Source organism: Suillus plorans, assembly GCF_016647745.1.
Source record: "Suillus plorans strain S12 chromosome Unknown HD556scaffold_70, whole genome shotgun sequence".
In the NCBI taxonomy this organism is placed as follows: Eukaryota; Fungi; Basidiomycota; class Agaricomycetes; order Boletales; family Suillaceae; genus Suillus; species Suillus plorans.
Genome location: NW_024537454.1, coordinates 184,680 through 199,828, shown reverse-complemented (window position 1 = coordinate 199,828; position 15,149 = coordinate 184,680). Strand labels below are relative to the sequence as shown.

General features: G+C 48.4%; 5 protein-coding genes across 5 annotated transcripts; 1 reads left to right on the top strand and 4 right to left on the bottom strand.

The window, feature by feature from the left end:
* Positions 1-155: 155 nt before the first annotated feature.
* On the bottom strand, positions 156-1,359 carry HD556DRAFT_910602 (uncharacterized protein). The gene is made up of 3 exons (XM_041312005.1): positions 1,251-1,359; positions 1,058-1,165; positions 156-1,001 (listed from the first exon to the last, which is right to left on the bottom strand). The coding sequence occupies exons 2-3, from the start codon at positions 1,135-1,137 to the stop codon at positions 329-331; spliced, it is 753 nt and encodes a 250-aa protein (XP_041155521.1). The 5' UTR covers positions 1,138-1,165; positions 1,251-1,359; the 3' UTR covers positions 156-328.
* Positions 1,360-1,746: 387 nt separating this feature from the next.
* On the bottom strand, positions 1,747-3,656 carry HD556DRAFT_1245397 (regulator of chromosome condensation 1/beta-lactamase-inhibitor protein II; the record flags this gene model as incomplete). Its single annotated transcript, XM_041298530.1, has 7 exons — positions 1,747-2,214; positions 2,269-2,361; positions 2,410-2,908; positions 2,958-3,069; positions 3,125-3,168; positions 3,223-3,348; positions 3,412-3,656. The coding sequence occupies 7 exons, from the start codon at positions 3,654-3,656 to the stop codon at positions 1,747-1,749; spliced, it is 1,587 nt and encodes a 528-aa protein (XP_041155520.1).
* Positions 3,657-7,171: 3,515 nt separating this feature from the next.
* On the bottom strand, positions 7,172-8,900 carry HD556DRAFT_1404955 (uncharacterized protein). Its single transcript, XM_041303950.1, has one exon. The coding sequence runs from the start codon at positions 8,516-8,518 to the stop codon at positions 7,256-7,258; it is 1,263 nt and encodes a 420-aa protein (XP_041155519.1). The 5' UTR covers positions 8,519-8,900; the 3' UTR covers positions 7,172-7,255.
* A 2,181-nt stretch (positions 8,901-11,081) lies between these two features.
* Positions 11,082-11,931, top strand: HD556DRAFT_1245460 (uncharacterized protein; the record flags this gene model as incomplete). The annotated part of the gene is made up of 4 exons (XM_041298534.1): positions 11,082-11,344; positions 11,401-11,415; positions 11,464-11,797; positions 11,854-11,931. 4 exons carry the CDS (start codon positions 11,082-11,084, stop codon positions 11,929-11,931), a joined length of 690 nt encoding a protein of 229 aa, XP_041155518.1.
* A 261-nt stretch (positions 11,932-12,192) lies between these two features.
* On the bottom strand, positions 12,193-14,994 carry HD556DRAFT_1434112 (uncharacterized protein; the record flags this gene model as incomplete). The annotated part of the gene is made up of 14 exons (XM_041305291.1): positions 12,193-12,240; positions 12,296-12,455; positions 12,510-12,927; positions 12,969-13,071; positions 13,120-13,227; positions 13,295-13,399; positions 13,446-13,599; positions 13,646-13,761; positions 13,808-13,918; positions 13,969-14,142; positions 14,190-14,396; positions 14,452-14,689; positions 14,751-14,873; positions 14,921-14,994. The coding sequence occupies 14 exons, from the start codon at positions 14,992-14,994 to the stop codon at positions 12,193-12,195; spliced, it is 2,139 nt and encodes a 712-aa protein (XP_041155517.1).
* Positions 14,995-15,149: the final 155 nt, after the last annotated feature.

Genomic DNA, 15,149 nt, shown 5'->3' with positions numbered 1-15,149 from the left:
TTATTCCTCATCGTCCCTGACTTCGGCCTCATAATTAAAGGCGCCAAACCGACTCAGCGGTACTCCCTGCTTTGATCGTACGACATTTCAAATAATGGCCCCGGCGCAGCGGTCACTAGTAGGCCCTCGAACTCGTTAACGCTCAGAAAGAAGCTTGACTTGATCGAAAGATCTGCAATCTTCATATACCGCACAGTTCTTCTTTTTTTTTTTTGGCAACACATAAAGCAATAGGTTTGCGCCAACACCACATCGGCACTTCTAGTCATAGTACGGAGGAACATCTATCTTCATTCGTCTATGGTCTGTCTACTAGTAGGGAGAGCAGCTACAACACTGTCGCAAAGGGTTGCAAGTTGGTAATGTAGGTACCCCACCTTCCTCCATGCCAGCTCGCGACATCCTTCCATACAGCGCTACTTTCACCATTGGTAACTTTAATCCAGGTGAGCCACGCTCCGAGAATACCGTCTGCATACGTGACGGTGTTTCCCATGACGAACTTCCCTCCGCCGTTCTTCGACAGCCAGTCATCTACAGCAACAAGACCTTCCTTAGCCTTGGCCCAATCAGCGTCACGCTGGGCACCAGCAGGAGAGAACTCCTCAATCTTCTTCCCATAGGCCGCCTCTCTGGTGACTCTGAAGTACTTCTCACTGGAAGGATTCAGGATGTAGCAGCTCGTGGCGAGCTGATAAGGGAAAATGCTTCCGATGCTTCCTGTAACTCCGGCCTCTAATGCTGCCATCAATGACTTTGTGCCGGGGGGAAACAAGGTAGTTCCACTTGGGTAGGTCGTATCAAGGTATACGGCGATCAGGAAGGAGTCAGCAACAACCTTCCCAGTGTTGGGGTCATTAATCATGGGGAGGGTGTATAATGGGCTGCCATCAGCCTTGGTGCCTGTAGCTGGCGCCCCAATTTTTTTCGCAAGAGCTTCGATGTCAGGGTACTCGACCCACTCGGTCTTGTACGCAACACCCTTGATGTTCAAAGCATATCTATGTGAGTGCAAGGTAAGTGACTGCCTATATCATTGCATACACCGAGCACATACCGGGCCTTCCAGGTATTCGGGGACCACGCATTCAGCGCCAGGGTCGAGGGGAGGTCGTAGAATATAATCGGAGATGACATATTGATCGAGTGACTCTGGGTCTGCCATCTGAAGGGCCATTAATACCTGTTCGGGACTCCGCTACGGGAATGGACAGAACATAAATATGGTGAGTACATAGAAGACTTCTCACAGTATTGTTCACCTCGCCACGAGGACGTTCTTTGTGGCCCCCGAAAGGTGTGATTATACACGTCAGACAAGAAAAGAAACCACATCATACCTTGATAAATATTATAGCCTTAGTGTTTTCGTAATGTCATCAAAAGGTTGCAATCAAGAGACAGAATGAAACATGATATGATACGGCCGTACGCCCGCATCTAAGGATGAGAAGTGGCCCATCGATTCTTATGAACCCTAAGTTTGGTTCTTACTCTCAAAGGCCACGGCCACGGCCGCGACCCAAATATCCACCCCTGGTGGCGCCTCTTCCGGCAAACCCGATTCGAAACCCTCTGGCCATTATAGGCGGGCCCCACTGACCTGGCTCCCCAGGATAGTCCTGTGGGGACTCCCCCGTTTCGCGAGACCGAGGAAACCGTCCTGGCATGGGAGGGCCTTCGTCTTCGTCGTTATCATTCTGAACATTCGTGGGTGGCTATTTTGATCCAGAGTTTAATCACCAGTCAGAACCCAGTCAGCCGAGATCTCACCTCCAAATCAATGACGAGAGCTCCCATGTGCCACCCAGCAGCCGCTATGGCAAAGCAGAACATCTTATCCCTCTGTGCTTTCCCGTGACCAAAGCTGACCTCCGCGGGCTCGGAGATGCCCGGAGGATACGGACCGCCGTTGGCGACAGCAGCGCTCCTGTGTGCTTCAGTCCCGTATCCCCCTGGCTGACCGGGAGGAAGCTGGCCAGGATCACCGAGGCCGAGTGCACCTCGAGAATATTCACCCCATGTCAAAAGCTTCCCGGTGGATGTAAGAGCACCGTAATGGTAATCTCCAAGAACAACAGAGATAACGTCGTTGTTTTGAAGTGCAGGGAGAATCAAAGGATTCGAATTGGCATGTGTTTTGTGAGAACCCAAGAGAATGACAGAACTGGAACCGGGAGAATAAGCAACAAAGGTTTGAAATTGCGCAGAGATCTGGGAGACGGTTCAGCAACGTAGGAACGTTCGAAACTCTGCCGAGATAATTACATGAGATATTCGCAAGCTCTGCGGCGGCTTCAACTGGGAAGAAACATAAGCGGGGTGCTGCTGAACCTTGTCGACTTCAGAGAAGTTAGGAAGCTGAAAAGGCATGAGGCAGTTATTGTTCCACGAATAAATTTAACCCACATATTCCCATCTCTCAGACCGAACGGCAACATCGCTTTCAACAGGAATCGAGAGAACATGACCATGATTAGTCAAACCGATGAGCCTACTCTCCAAAGCTGCAAGCTTGACAAGTTTCACAGGTTCCGCTAACCCTAGTGGCAGCTCCGGCAGTTGAGGCAGCGGTGGTAACATTGTGGGTTCTTGGCGAAGCTCCCATGTCGAGCATGGGATAACACCACTCTCTGTAGCGTGAGCCCTTTGATTCGCGGCATCCATAGCCACATCTTGTGCAGCGATGACGTCCTTGAGAGGTGCAGAGAACGGCCACCACACATACACATCACCAGATTTGGTAAGGACTGACGAAAAGTTCCAGCCAGATTCGACCAGCGCAGGTGTGGAATCCAACGTTGTTGCGTTGAGTGCCGGTGTGTCGAGCCTGAAGGGACGGCCCCAGCTTAAAAAGGTCCAAACGTGATGCTGATCGTCCAGCGTAGTAGCATGCAGCCGCCCACAACTAATAAATGTGAATAAGTATTTTATTCGACGCACGAAAACACTCAAACCTAATGCTCCGCGTAGGAGATGGCATGTCAAGCCTCAATGGTGTATGAGCTGGTTTTGCCGATTCGGAGTACCCATCGTGTTGTAGAGCATACGAGGTGCCATTCAAAGTTCCTGGGTGCGATATTAATTTCTGTCCTTAATGTCGCACGATAATCTGTGGACTCACCCCACACATGTACGCTACCAGCAGAGTCCAGTGCAAAGAATGCCCTGTTTGGAGTCACATGAGCAGTTTTGTCGTATGAGACGACGACGACGACGTACCATCCAGCGGCTGAGAGACTGACTATACGCGCGCCTGATTTGATCTGCAACTCAACTGGGTATGGAACATCACGAAGAGTTGTGCTTGGTATCTTCCTCAATCCTAATCTTCCCTTTGAAGTCTCGCTAGGTGAAATAATTCGACTTAGCGGAAGAGTAACGGGATCGCGTAATAATAAGACAGCTTACCCCCATACGTAAGTCTTGGGGTTGAGTAAACCTCTATAGAGATGTTTCCATCCGCTTATTCGTGCGGTCCTCTCATCTGTAAAATTGAAATCCTCTTCCAACTTCCTCTTCCAGAATGTCTCATCGTTGCACAATCGTGCAAAGAAGTGATCTGTTTGTCCCAGATGGATGAGATCTGGAATTGCTAGCCAAGGCAATAAATTATCCAAAAGAACTTCGATAGGTAAGTCAGAAAGCACGGTCATCGTGTGAATGGTGATACAAAGTCTCAACGGGCAAGTCAGAGAGTACGACTGAGGGAGCTGGGGAGCGGGGGTTGAGCTGTAGCTGCGGGGCATCAACTGAGTGCCATGATGTCAGGATTCACGCATGTCGCCGGGGGGTTGATCATGCTGCGGGGGGTTGCCTGGTAACCAGCCAGAGACTAAAGACTGTTTTACATGTCAAGATGTCATGAAGCTTTGAAGAGTCTCGATCGCGGAGAATCATGCCGAAAAAAGTCGTCGCAAACTTAGACTACTCGCTAGTAGGGCATGGGCGGCCGCGCACTTAGCCCAGATCGCAGTACGTGGCTATTCAAACATATGTCCGCTTCAACTTGAAGTTCTTGTCAACAACTCATTCGTACATGCCCCCATTTTGCTTAAATCCTGTACGTGCCGGTCTCGCGCCACTTGGCGGCTACTCCAAGTATTTGCGGTGGTCATTCAATTTGAAGCCCATCTCCTGCGCTCGCAAGTTCTTCTCATAATTAGGGGCACTGTCACTCGATTGGAAATCCTGGTCTAGCCAGACAAACTTCACCGGAGGCGTAGCCAGGAACGATCACCAAACACTATTCTGACAGTGTCCCGACCGTCTAGGGCATGGTGTAACATATCAAAACGAGGGTGCCAATGAAGGGCGCTCATCGAGATCACCGCAGCACTTTCTGTCGTGACGGCAGACCGCTCGACTGATAGTGGCGTGCTCTCTATTGCTCTCTTTCTTTTTTGTAGTCTCATAATCCGCTGCAGCTCCGCACCGGTGAGTTAGGAGCTCCGTAACAGCCTACCCCAAGCTGCTGTTTTTTTTTTACTTGGCTCTAAAGGCCTCTTTCAGCTCTGGAAGTACTGCATGGCCATGTGAAGGAATTTTATATCACATAACGACTACAACCTTGTTTTCGCGGCGCAAAATCTTTTTTGTTTCGTTCGGTAAGTTGTTTAATCTGATAACAAGATAAGCTGACACGACCCATGACAAGTTTCACGTGTCTTGCGCGTAATTCGCCGATCGACGGTGTGCACTAAACCTAGCATCCACTGCCGTACATCTTTGACAGAAGTACCCTTCCTCGCTCGCGTTCGGCCTTTGAACCGACCAAGGTAGAGATCCATCACAAAAATACATGACCGGCTTCTCAGATATGAGGCATTCTGAAACGCAGTGCCATAAGCACCAAAGGAGATAATCAACACGTGACGGCCGCCAACTACAAAGTTATTATCCCCACAGTGGCAGGCATTGAGATCTAGAACGCTAAAGGGGTCTATCGTTCATATATTTATCAAATCTTTTTGTCGTGGCCAATAGTGGTGGAGCTTCTCAAACTGATGACGTTTGCCCATTGATATTTCTTTATTCGTCATTGAGAACAATTGTAAACCTTTATGTACACACTTTAAATTAAATTGATTTTGAACCTCATTCTAAAGTTTGTTACTTATAAATAACAGACATATCGACTTGTTCAATACGTTGTTATTACATAGATAACCAAATCACACCCGATACATTGAGCATGCAAGGAGTCCGGCGGCCCGTCAAAACAATCAAATGCGGTACCCGCGGTACAAATAAACATACACGTAATATGAAGCCGCAGACAAGTACTCGCGCGTCGCCACTTTGACGTGCACTGGCAGGGCCAGACGGCGACTCGGTGTTCAAGCAACCGGCAATGCGGAGGTTATGCTGCACCCATCATATCAACATGATGCGCTATCATCGCCCTCCACAATCGACCATGTGGGTGCATCCCTACACGCAGCTCGCCATGTGTGCCCACCCAGCGCCTCGAAGGTATGACTCGACTTCGGAACTGTCATACAGCAGAGCTTCATCACCATGACCTCTTTCGTCGAGGATCGAGTTTCAGCTGGAAGAGCCATTGCCTCGAAGGAACAGATTAATAACCTGATCAAGTCTGTATTGTCAGTTCAGCTACCTTTTAGGTCATCAGAGTCTGAAGAATAATGTCCGGTCTTCCTAGGAAAGGATACATACAGCCATCATGTGTGGAGAACGATAAAGATCAGTGGATTGACAAGGGTGTGATTTTCCTCTGATCAAAAAGTTGTGATCAGCCTCGAACCAAGTGCCTGTCTGTGGAGCGGAAACTTGCGGCCGCCATGAGAAAAGTCGGGCGCAACTGAGCACGGCCACAAAGCCAATATACGGACCGTCGTCGTCGCAGCAACAGTACAGTCCTTTAGCATGCGCGGCAATGCTTGCATGAGCGTGGCTCGATGTGGAAACAGTCTTGCTAGATTTCTGTTGCGTGGCGTAATATCGACCTCATGGCACCTTGCACTGCACTCTAATACAAGCGATATTATATCGCCTGCATCAAACATGCATTGCAATAATTGCATAAAAACAAGCTCACTCGGATGAATCTTCGCAGCGCGTGCAGAAACTCTATCGATGAATGTGATCGCGATGGGTGCGGTTGTTACATCATGTTCTCACGACTTCGGAGCTTTCAATTACAACGTGCCCTCTATAGAAGTGATGGTGGCACATATTCAAAATCGCAAGTGGCACCCTCTTCTCAGGTTAAATTTTATGAGCGGTTAGTCACGGACCATTCAGAAGAAAGGAAAAAGTCAGGAATGAATTGTCGACCCAACTTTCAAGAATCTATTTGTTTCGTTCCTACTCATGTACAGAAGTAACTATTACTAGGATGGCAAGTATGATCCGTAAAGTACAGCTCCATGATTATTGGGCAAAAAGTCTCCTATGCAATATGAGGAGTGTCCCAAACATGAACGAATAAAATATGACAGCATAGGAAAAGGAGAGGAGAAACTAGTAATGTATGTACTTAGTAGGATAATAGTCAATACCATGAACAATATAACTTCAGCAAAGATAGAGGCGTTGATGCGTGGCATAAAAGGCATAAGCATCATGAGACTGCCGCGGTATCGTGATAAAATCCCAAAGGAAAGGAATGAGATCGTGGACGCAGGACTGCTTGTCATCAAATCATCCACTCCGTCGCGTTTCATCGTAGCTTCCAATGCTCCCATGCCCAGAACCAGGACGGTTATCCGAGTATACACCATACGGAGCATACGTATTAAGGTCTGTGGTGGCTCCCGCATGCTCATAACCTGGGAGAGGCGTCAAAAGCGTGCTGTTGGTAGGAAGGCGGGCCATGGCTGTGTGCGATGAGGGCATATTTGATGAATGGGTGGCGGTGTATGTAGGACTGCTAGTGCGGGAAGTGGAAGGGAAGAGGCCACTGAAACGCTGTTGCCGGCGTTCGTAAACGTCTTGCATGTCAATATCATGCATCTCCTCCGGAGAGGCGGTTGGAGTAAACCGATCAACATGGGAACCTTGCTGCGGATGCGAGCGAAGTTGGTAATCCACGTCGGCGTACGAGTCATGCATACCGCGCGAGAGATAAGCATGATGAGCCGACCTCCCCATCACTGCTGACGCAGCAGCACGAGCATCAGCTTCCTCCTTTTTGGACTTCCGCCATTGTTTACGAAGCTCTTTAAATTCTGCAAGTGGACAGTCAGTAATTGTGTCAAGGGTTATAAATAATGACGAGAAGTCGTTATTGTCATCGTGAGGTACCGAATACACCCCGACCGAAGTAAAACGCAAAGGTTGAAGACTCACCGTTTGGACTACGCTTGACACCATGTTTCTGCATCGTGACGTGGGCATTTAAGTGGTTTAGAGTGCCGTATGCCTTGGTGCATGAAGGCCATGAACATTGATAAAGTCTTTCAATCTCGTCGTAACGCCGCCTTGGACGCTTCTTGACTGCGTTTCCAGGCAAGGCCACGAATGAGTATTGTTTACCGTCAGAACTCGAGCCTGAAGCGTCAACGAACCGCCTGGCCCCGTTGGAGGATGTGGAAGTGCCCGTACCAGGCGGTGATGGACCATATTCCTCGGAAAGGCTGCCGTAGGGCATACCCATTGTTGGGGAGCCCTCGCCACCCGAGAAATTAGGGTTAAGAGGTGATATGGGTTCTTCCAGGTCGACACCGTCGTAACAGTGTAATGAAAGTTGATCTTTGTTGTTCCACGATGATCCCGAGAGTGGATCACGCACAGACCCTGAGCTTAGCGTACGTTGAAGAGATGAGGCGTAGCTCCCATACAATCTGGGGGATGATTGTGAGGACGTGTAGTGGTGCTGGAGTTGTTGATATCGCGCAGAGGCTAGATCGGTTGAAGAACTCGTGGAATAACCGCCTATTGCGCTGCCATACATGGCTGGCTCGGACATGCGGCGTTGTTCCAAGAGGGCATGGGCGTATTTATCGGTTCCACGGGAGCTAAGGTTCGACGTAATTGGGTAACGCACCATATCCGGTGGGGAATAGGAAGATGCCGATGTAGGAAAATGATGCTGGTGATGGGGAGCACTGTATGGCTGAGGAAATGAAGCGGTCGGATGATCATCAACGGAAGAAGGGGAACCTGAAACATAACGAGTTCCGTTGACTGAGGATATATCTTCGGCAGTGCGAGTATTGGACACGGAGGTGTAATTAGATGTAGGTGAAGTATTTGGAAGTGAAGTATATGGTTGAGGTGTCTGAGAAGACGATGCTACGTCATACAAGTTATGTGGATCTGAATGAGAGCCTTCATCGAACTGAGTTCGGGATGATGTGTAGGTGTAGTTTGTTCCCGTAGGCTGGGAGGAGTAATCATGATCATTATCTACGGTCATGGGATGAGGAGGATCCAAGAGACTGGAAAGGTCGTGAAATAAGAAGTGTTGAGAAACGCGAGGACGCGTCTGATTAAGTTGCTGCTGAGCAAGAGCAAGAAGAGGTGGTGGTTGGAGGAGAAGTGGTGCCTGCATTGGATGCGAACCTGAAGAAGACGGAATCTAGCGGATGTGTGAACCGACTTAGAAAAAGAAGACGGCTTGCGGAATGAACAAGTTGAATGGATTCGAGGAATATTGACACACCAAGATTGTCCGATTAGGTGGTCGAGTTAATATATGTTACGGGATGGAGTAATAAAACATACGTGACAAAGCGCGAAGCTTGATAGAGATGAAATGGTAAGCAAATCTGTGATGAATCCAAGCACCGGAATGAAATGAAGAGGGCGTACTATCCGCAACTGTTTCGTCCCCAAGCAGAGCGCGCGGGCAGGTGCGACTACGAGCTGTGTCTCTGTCTCAACCGGTTCGCGCTGATCGTTGTCTTCTCTCAATTCAATATTGTAATGTCAAATCTAAGATCAAACTTCCAATTTCAAATTAAAAAAAACCCATTTTAATGGAACATTATTTCTATATTTAGTAGTTTACGTGCCAATCGTCAAACTCACTTTTTTCATCCTCACATCTGCCCGAAGGCGTCCCGATACACATGACCAGCCTCTCGGTCATCCAGTTGAAAACCGCTTGCCGCAAAGCCCATTCAGCACTGTTCTATACTCCAGCGTCCACCACGGAAGTTCTCACATGCTTCAAATTTCCCCAATTATCCGTTCCGTTCAGTACTCTGCTCTGAAAACACAATAATACCGTCATCATGCACATGGTTTTGCGTTGATGCCATCATCAGATAACGCGGTCCGCCGGTCAGCCACAAAACGTGCCGTCACAATTAGTCACACACATTATATCCAAAAGTGTGACTGCTACTGGATTATCAGATTTCCTCCTCCTAACTTGCAAGCGACGGGACGAGCGCAGCCACGATATGTGTAGCATGTGGTGCCCGTCATGAAATTGCCTGCGCATCTCCAAATTCCAAAGTGAAAGCTCCCGGTTGGTAGGCAGTCATCGCTCGAGTGTTATGACAGTGCGCCCCCACTTACTAATTCCTTGTGGCTCGACGCTACTAAAATCATGGCGGTGAGCTCAACCGGCGTCGTTTGTGCGGAGTGTACATGGTCACCACCCTAGGTTGAACAGCCAGCCCTGTCAGACTTTTCTCGATGGATTGATAAATTACATATGTACAGAGCCACGACGGAGGATGTATTATACAACAAGTTCGGAATATATTCAAACGACGGAAAATAATATCCTCCTATTGATACGATCGGCAGACTTTTAACATGAGCAGTCAACTCGGTGATTAAGTATAGCATGACTCAGCGTGGATGCACGTCCCAACCACTTTGACTGGAGGCGCTTCCGGGATGAGTATCACCCCGATCTGATTCCCCCAGGCTCGGATCACTTTCATTATGAAAACATACACATCGCAGAAAATAAAATGGCGACAAAGTTTGTTTCAGGTTTCAAGTCCGAGGCAGACTTTGCACCGCGTCTGATGAGCATCGGGTAGTTAACTAGCCTCCGGACAGGCGCAAGTCTCGGACCCATCGTCATTGATAAGCTGACCCGAGCCTGTGCAGGATCTTTGTAGAAAGTGGTTTGCTTAAGGCCGTTTAGAAGGTGATAGACGACTAATAAGCGCATTTGAGCGTACCTGAGCACAGTCTTTACGTCGTCCATGGGAGTTTATTTTTCAGCACAAACTGATACTGACTAAGATTGCATCAGCGGAGTATCAAACAACAGGGGAAGCAGAAGTAAGGTTTCGACGCGGTTCCGTGTCGGGAGAAGCATGACTCGGTCGGCCGCCCTTGTCGGGTCGGGCACAGCATGGAGTCTCAGTGCGTCATTTACGGGGACGGCCCGCCACGGGAAGTATGCGCAGTCTGGTCCCTGCTTGCAAGTGAAACGTACGTATGTACTACTACATACATACAATGTACATCAAACCACATGCGAACTTAATTACTTTGCGGCACCCTCTCGAAGCATTTTTTTCAATCGGAACCTAGTATTCAACCACAATTAGTAACAGCGAAAACAGCGGGCATAGCACAGGCACGTCCCGATTCCGGAATACGTGAATGCCTCACGCTGACCGTGTGGTAATTCAGCCAGTATTTTGAGTAACCGAAGTAGTATCATGGCGCCACAACGAACGAACCACTTAATATGACATCCGTGCACCGACTGGTTTATGCGAGAAGTTGCCAAGCTTCCTGATCTAGTTAGCACTTACGATAATCAATCCACAGCACCTTCCTAAAACGGGTCGCTCATCCCGAGCACTTCTTCCATTCGCCCTACAATGACCAGACCATCATCCCGAGTACCAGCGAACAGGCCGATGACACGGAGCATCACGGCACTCACCCTCAGGCGCTCCACAAGGCTTAGCGGAGTGCAAGGTGAACTCACAACAAACTTTGTTCCAAACCTAAAGCACCCGCTAACTCGTCGTTGACGTACTACATTACAACTGATCATAGTAATTCAAGCGCATACAACTCTGCCACACCACCTCATCGCACAAAATTCAAACAAACGCCTAACAAAAATAACCACACTTGCAGAGCCTCCACGGCAGTTCAAACATGCAAGACCGCCCGCACTTTGGACTGCAATGCATGATCTTGGGAAACCTATCGGTTGTCCATCCCCTTCCGGCCCCCATAGTACTTCCCCTTCATCTGACAATGTTTCCGCCCGGGAAACAGAATTAATCCTAAAGGAGAACGAGTTCCGATCCAAATCTCGAAAACTCGAAAAACAACTTGCCACTGTATCTCGCAAGGAGAGAGAAGCATCTGCATTGCTCGAAGAATGTAAACAACGGCTGGAAAGAACCACCATACGGCACCTTGAAGACTACTTTACGTGTCCATTGTAAGCAACCCAAACATTGTCAGATGAACTTAATTAATTATGTGTTCTTTCAACAGGTGTTTTGAGATCATGTGAGTCGTTTATCTGTTCTAAATGGACAACACTAGATTGATGCATAGGGCGTGCCCATATAGTTTGAACCCACGACAGTGCGGCCATACCTTTTGCGCCACTTGCATTCTCAAATGGTTCTTCTCCCGATTGCATCGCGTGTGTGGCAGCTGGCATGAACCCGTGGACTGTCCCATGTGTAGGAGTGCATTATTGTACACTCCAGATAACGTTCCCCGTCCAGAATCCTCCTTCCCTTTCATACCAAACAGAACAGCCGATAACGCGATCCGCGGCATGATCAACACTCTCGCAAAGGAGGCCGACTCTACCTCTGACTGGGGACAAGATGGTCACGCAAGGCAAGAATGGTCAAGAAAAGAAAGGCATGTTACTCCTCAAGTATCCATCGAGTTTTCCTCAAGTGCACCGTTTTAATTAGAAGCGGACGCCAGGAGATGACGTCTCTCGCTGCGTCGTGGATAAACATGCACGGGGACGAATTTATCACCATCAAAAACAGACTTGAAGTATGAATTCGACTGGGTGAGGTTCACGATAAGACAGACTGATGCGAATGGAGCGAAAGTTTCGAGTACGAAATAAACGAAATGACAAGTACTCGTCATCACTTTTATCAAATGGCACTTATCAGGGTTTACAGATTCATCGAGACTCATCATTGTTGACTTTTTTCTTTTTTTGTAAACCGGTAATTTGGAAATGTACAACTATCGTGGTGTATGTATTCGTGTTTTCGATTAGCGGGACCTATCACGGCTACTGCATTCATAATATCACAGATAGAAACAACGCTCTCTCAAACCGCGCATGCCTAGAACATCCTGAACAACAATGTGAGCCAGATCTGACTTGCAGTTGTGGCGAATCAGCACGTACCCAATCCGCGGGTGTTAACCAGATATCAGCAACCGAATCCATCTTGCCAAGAACCGCGGCACCTTTCCACGCCAGTACACGAGGGTCAACCTCTTTCGGAGGGGGGATAATCTGAACCTTGTCCATACTGGGGACCAATGGAGTGGCAATCGCCTGCAGCCTTTCCCAGTGGTTCAGTACATCTGATGATGTGTGAATATGTTCCCCGACTTACCTGCTCTCTAATGCATGAGCCATTCCAGGTATCAGAGCGCTTCCCCCAATGACCAGAACGGCCTGGAGGTGCTTGCGAATTTTATCATCGCCCCCAGATGCCCTTGCACTATTGAAGATAGCAACATCGAGAGGAAGTTTACTTGCTTCAAAACAGACATCGATACCGAGATTCGGGGCTACTGGTACAGAGGACTGAGAAGGTTGAGGCTGAGGAACAACAGGGATAGGAGATGGTTTGATGTCGCTCTCCACATCAATTACTTCCATCGGAGCATCAGCAGGAACTCCCCCCGATGCTCCTGCAGTGGATTGTGCGGAAGATTCTACCGCCGGAGGTGGTGTTGCATGCGCAGTCGAAGGCAGTGAAACCTCTTGCTGTTCTTGCTTGCCGCCATTCTCTAAAACCGCAATAGTCTCTGCTTCAGTTCTTTGAATACAGCAAGGCGGTTTTACGTACCATCCTGTGACTGAGTCATGGGAATCGGAGAATGACGGACATCCGTCGGCGCTGTAGAAGGCGGTGGAAGTAGATGTTGCGTTGAGATGATCATCGCTTGAGTCTGACGGCATGATGTGAATAAACCCTATCCGTGGCTAGGAATACGTACGACATCTACCGGATGCTCTATAATTTCTTCAGTGACGTCCGGATGGGGTATGGAGCGCAGACCAATGTGCTTCCTGTCGAACTCTATCACACGGGGCTCGAATATGCACTATGTAAGTATCGAAGGGGCCATTTGGCAGTTAGATTGATGAAGGCCTGTTGTCAGCGAAACGCACCATCGGCGCAAGTATGATCTCGTCATATGCCCGTAAGCCATATTTTTCCGTGGGTTTACCGGGCTTGCGCACTACAAAGTCATACAGGTTGAGGGCAACATCACCCTGCAACTCCTAAGCGGTGACAAAGACATGACCTGCGATGACTCACCTCCGCAAGTGTGCATAGCCGTGCTTTTAAATCCTCCATGACGGCCCAGTCGTACCATCGTGCGAGATTGATATCGCGATAGGGAAAGCTGATTCGTTCCAACAGGACGTACAAGAACTCAGTAATATCGTTTCCTCCCATATTAAGCGTGATTCTGACCGATAATCAGCGGTAAATTTTGCATCACATGTACACCTTACCTCGAATCAGGGATAACAAGACCTTCATCCACACATGCTATGCTAGAGTTGACAGCACCAATATCGACAACACACGCACTACTGATTCCGGCGCCGTAGGTTGCCGCCAATGACTCCTGCCTAATGTTAGAACTCGTTGATATTTATATATGCGTCACACACCTGTTGCACACATAGTTGCTTGAAGCCTAGTGAAACTAAAAGAATGTTGACAAATTCGCGGACGTATGCCCGATCATGGAAGTCAGGGATCACAAGAACTACAGAATAGTCCTAGTGGCATTGAACGACACCAATTATACAAAGGATCAAAGATGGCGAACCTTGTAATCAGGCCGTCTTACGTTGAACTTCTCACTCAGTATAGTACCGATAATAGTTTCAATATCATCCAGTATCATTTGGTGTGACGGATAATCCCTGGTGTTGAAGTTCTTTCCATGGATCGGCCACTTCACTGAATAATTCAAGAGTTGAGGATCGGACAACCGGAGTGCCTGAAAGATTGAGAGAACAACACTTATAATTAAAGTATGGCACATACTTGTTCACCGACCAGAACTTCTGAATCTTCCAAGGGGTCCTGGATCCAGTCGACAAGGAACGGGTCATTAGCTTCGGGAATAATTTCAGGCTTGAATTGCTCGTTAAAGGTCGACGCGACCTTTGCCGCGTTGCATGTGACGCGAAGTTTGTAGAACCTCATCCGCTCGCGAAGAGAAACAATGATTGACCCCATTTTGGCATCAAACTGTATGAGTATCTTAGCACACTATGCGGCATGGTGAAGGAATGAAAGTATGTACGGGATCATCCGAAGTGATGTCGACTGCGTATTCGTCTCCGTCGGGACTCGCAGAAGACAACTGTGGCACTTGCCCTTTCCTCGGACGCGAAATACCCTCGACGTGTATTGGAACCGGCACCGGTGGCTTGTGTTTACGCGCAATGACATTCGGAATGGATGCAGGTGTGACATCAGATGCCTTTCCGATTCTTAGAAAACGCGATCCGGGGTGGATAACAATAACGTGAGAGCCACGCCTATTCTGAGCAGCTCAGTATTACCATATGAAAGACCAGCCCAATCATGCAAATTACCCACCTCTGTTCTGGTGAGGGAGCAATTTCCTCTGCCACCGATTCTTTCTTTCGGGCTGCATTACGCGACCAAATGTTCTGTGTCTCCGATTTTAAGTAAGAAGTGCCCACATGCTTAGGGTTTGGTCTGATACGATCGTCAACACTCGAAATGTAGTCATGGTGTCAACGTACGCCAGGGGCACATGCATAGACGTGTAACGCATGCCAGAGTCATCTTTTTTCGCGTTGGGTATTCCCCTTGGCATATGGTGCTGTGTTTAGTTTGTGCAGGCGAAAAGTGAGAAAAACAAGTGCGAGTATGAGATGCGTGATGGATATAATCCTTCCTTCTGGAATCTGAAATGATCACGTATGGATCGGCTTCTGCCGGCGGTTGGATGGTTCGAGGGCTCTCGAGGGT

Coding starts and splice junctions, on each gene's coding strand:
- HD556DRAFT_910602 (XM_041312005.1), bottom strand. CDS start 1,137: ATGTCATCTCCGATTATATTCTACGACCTCCCCTCGACCCTGGCGCTG. Junction 1,002..1,057: donor CCGAATACCTGGAAGGCCCG/GTATGTGCTCGG, acceptor GCACTCACATAG/ATATGCTTTGAACATCAAGG.
- HD556DRAFT_1404955 (XM_041303950.1), bottom strand. CDS start 8,518: ATGCAGGCACCACTTCTCCTCCAACCACCACCTCTTCTTGCTCTTGCT.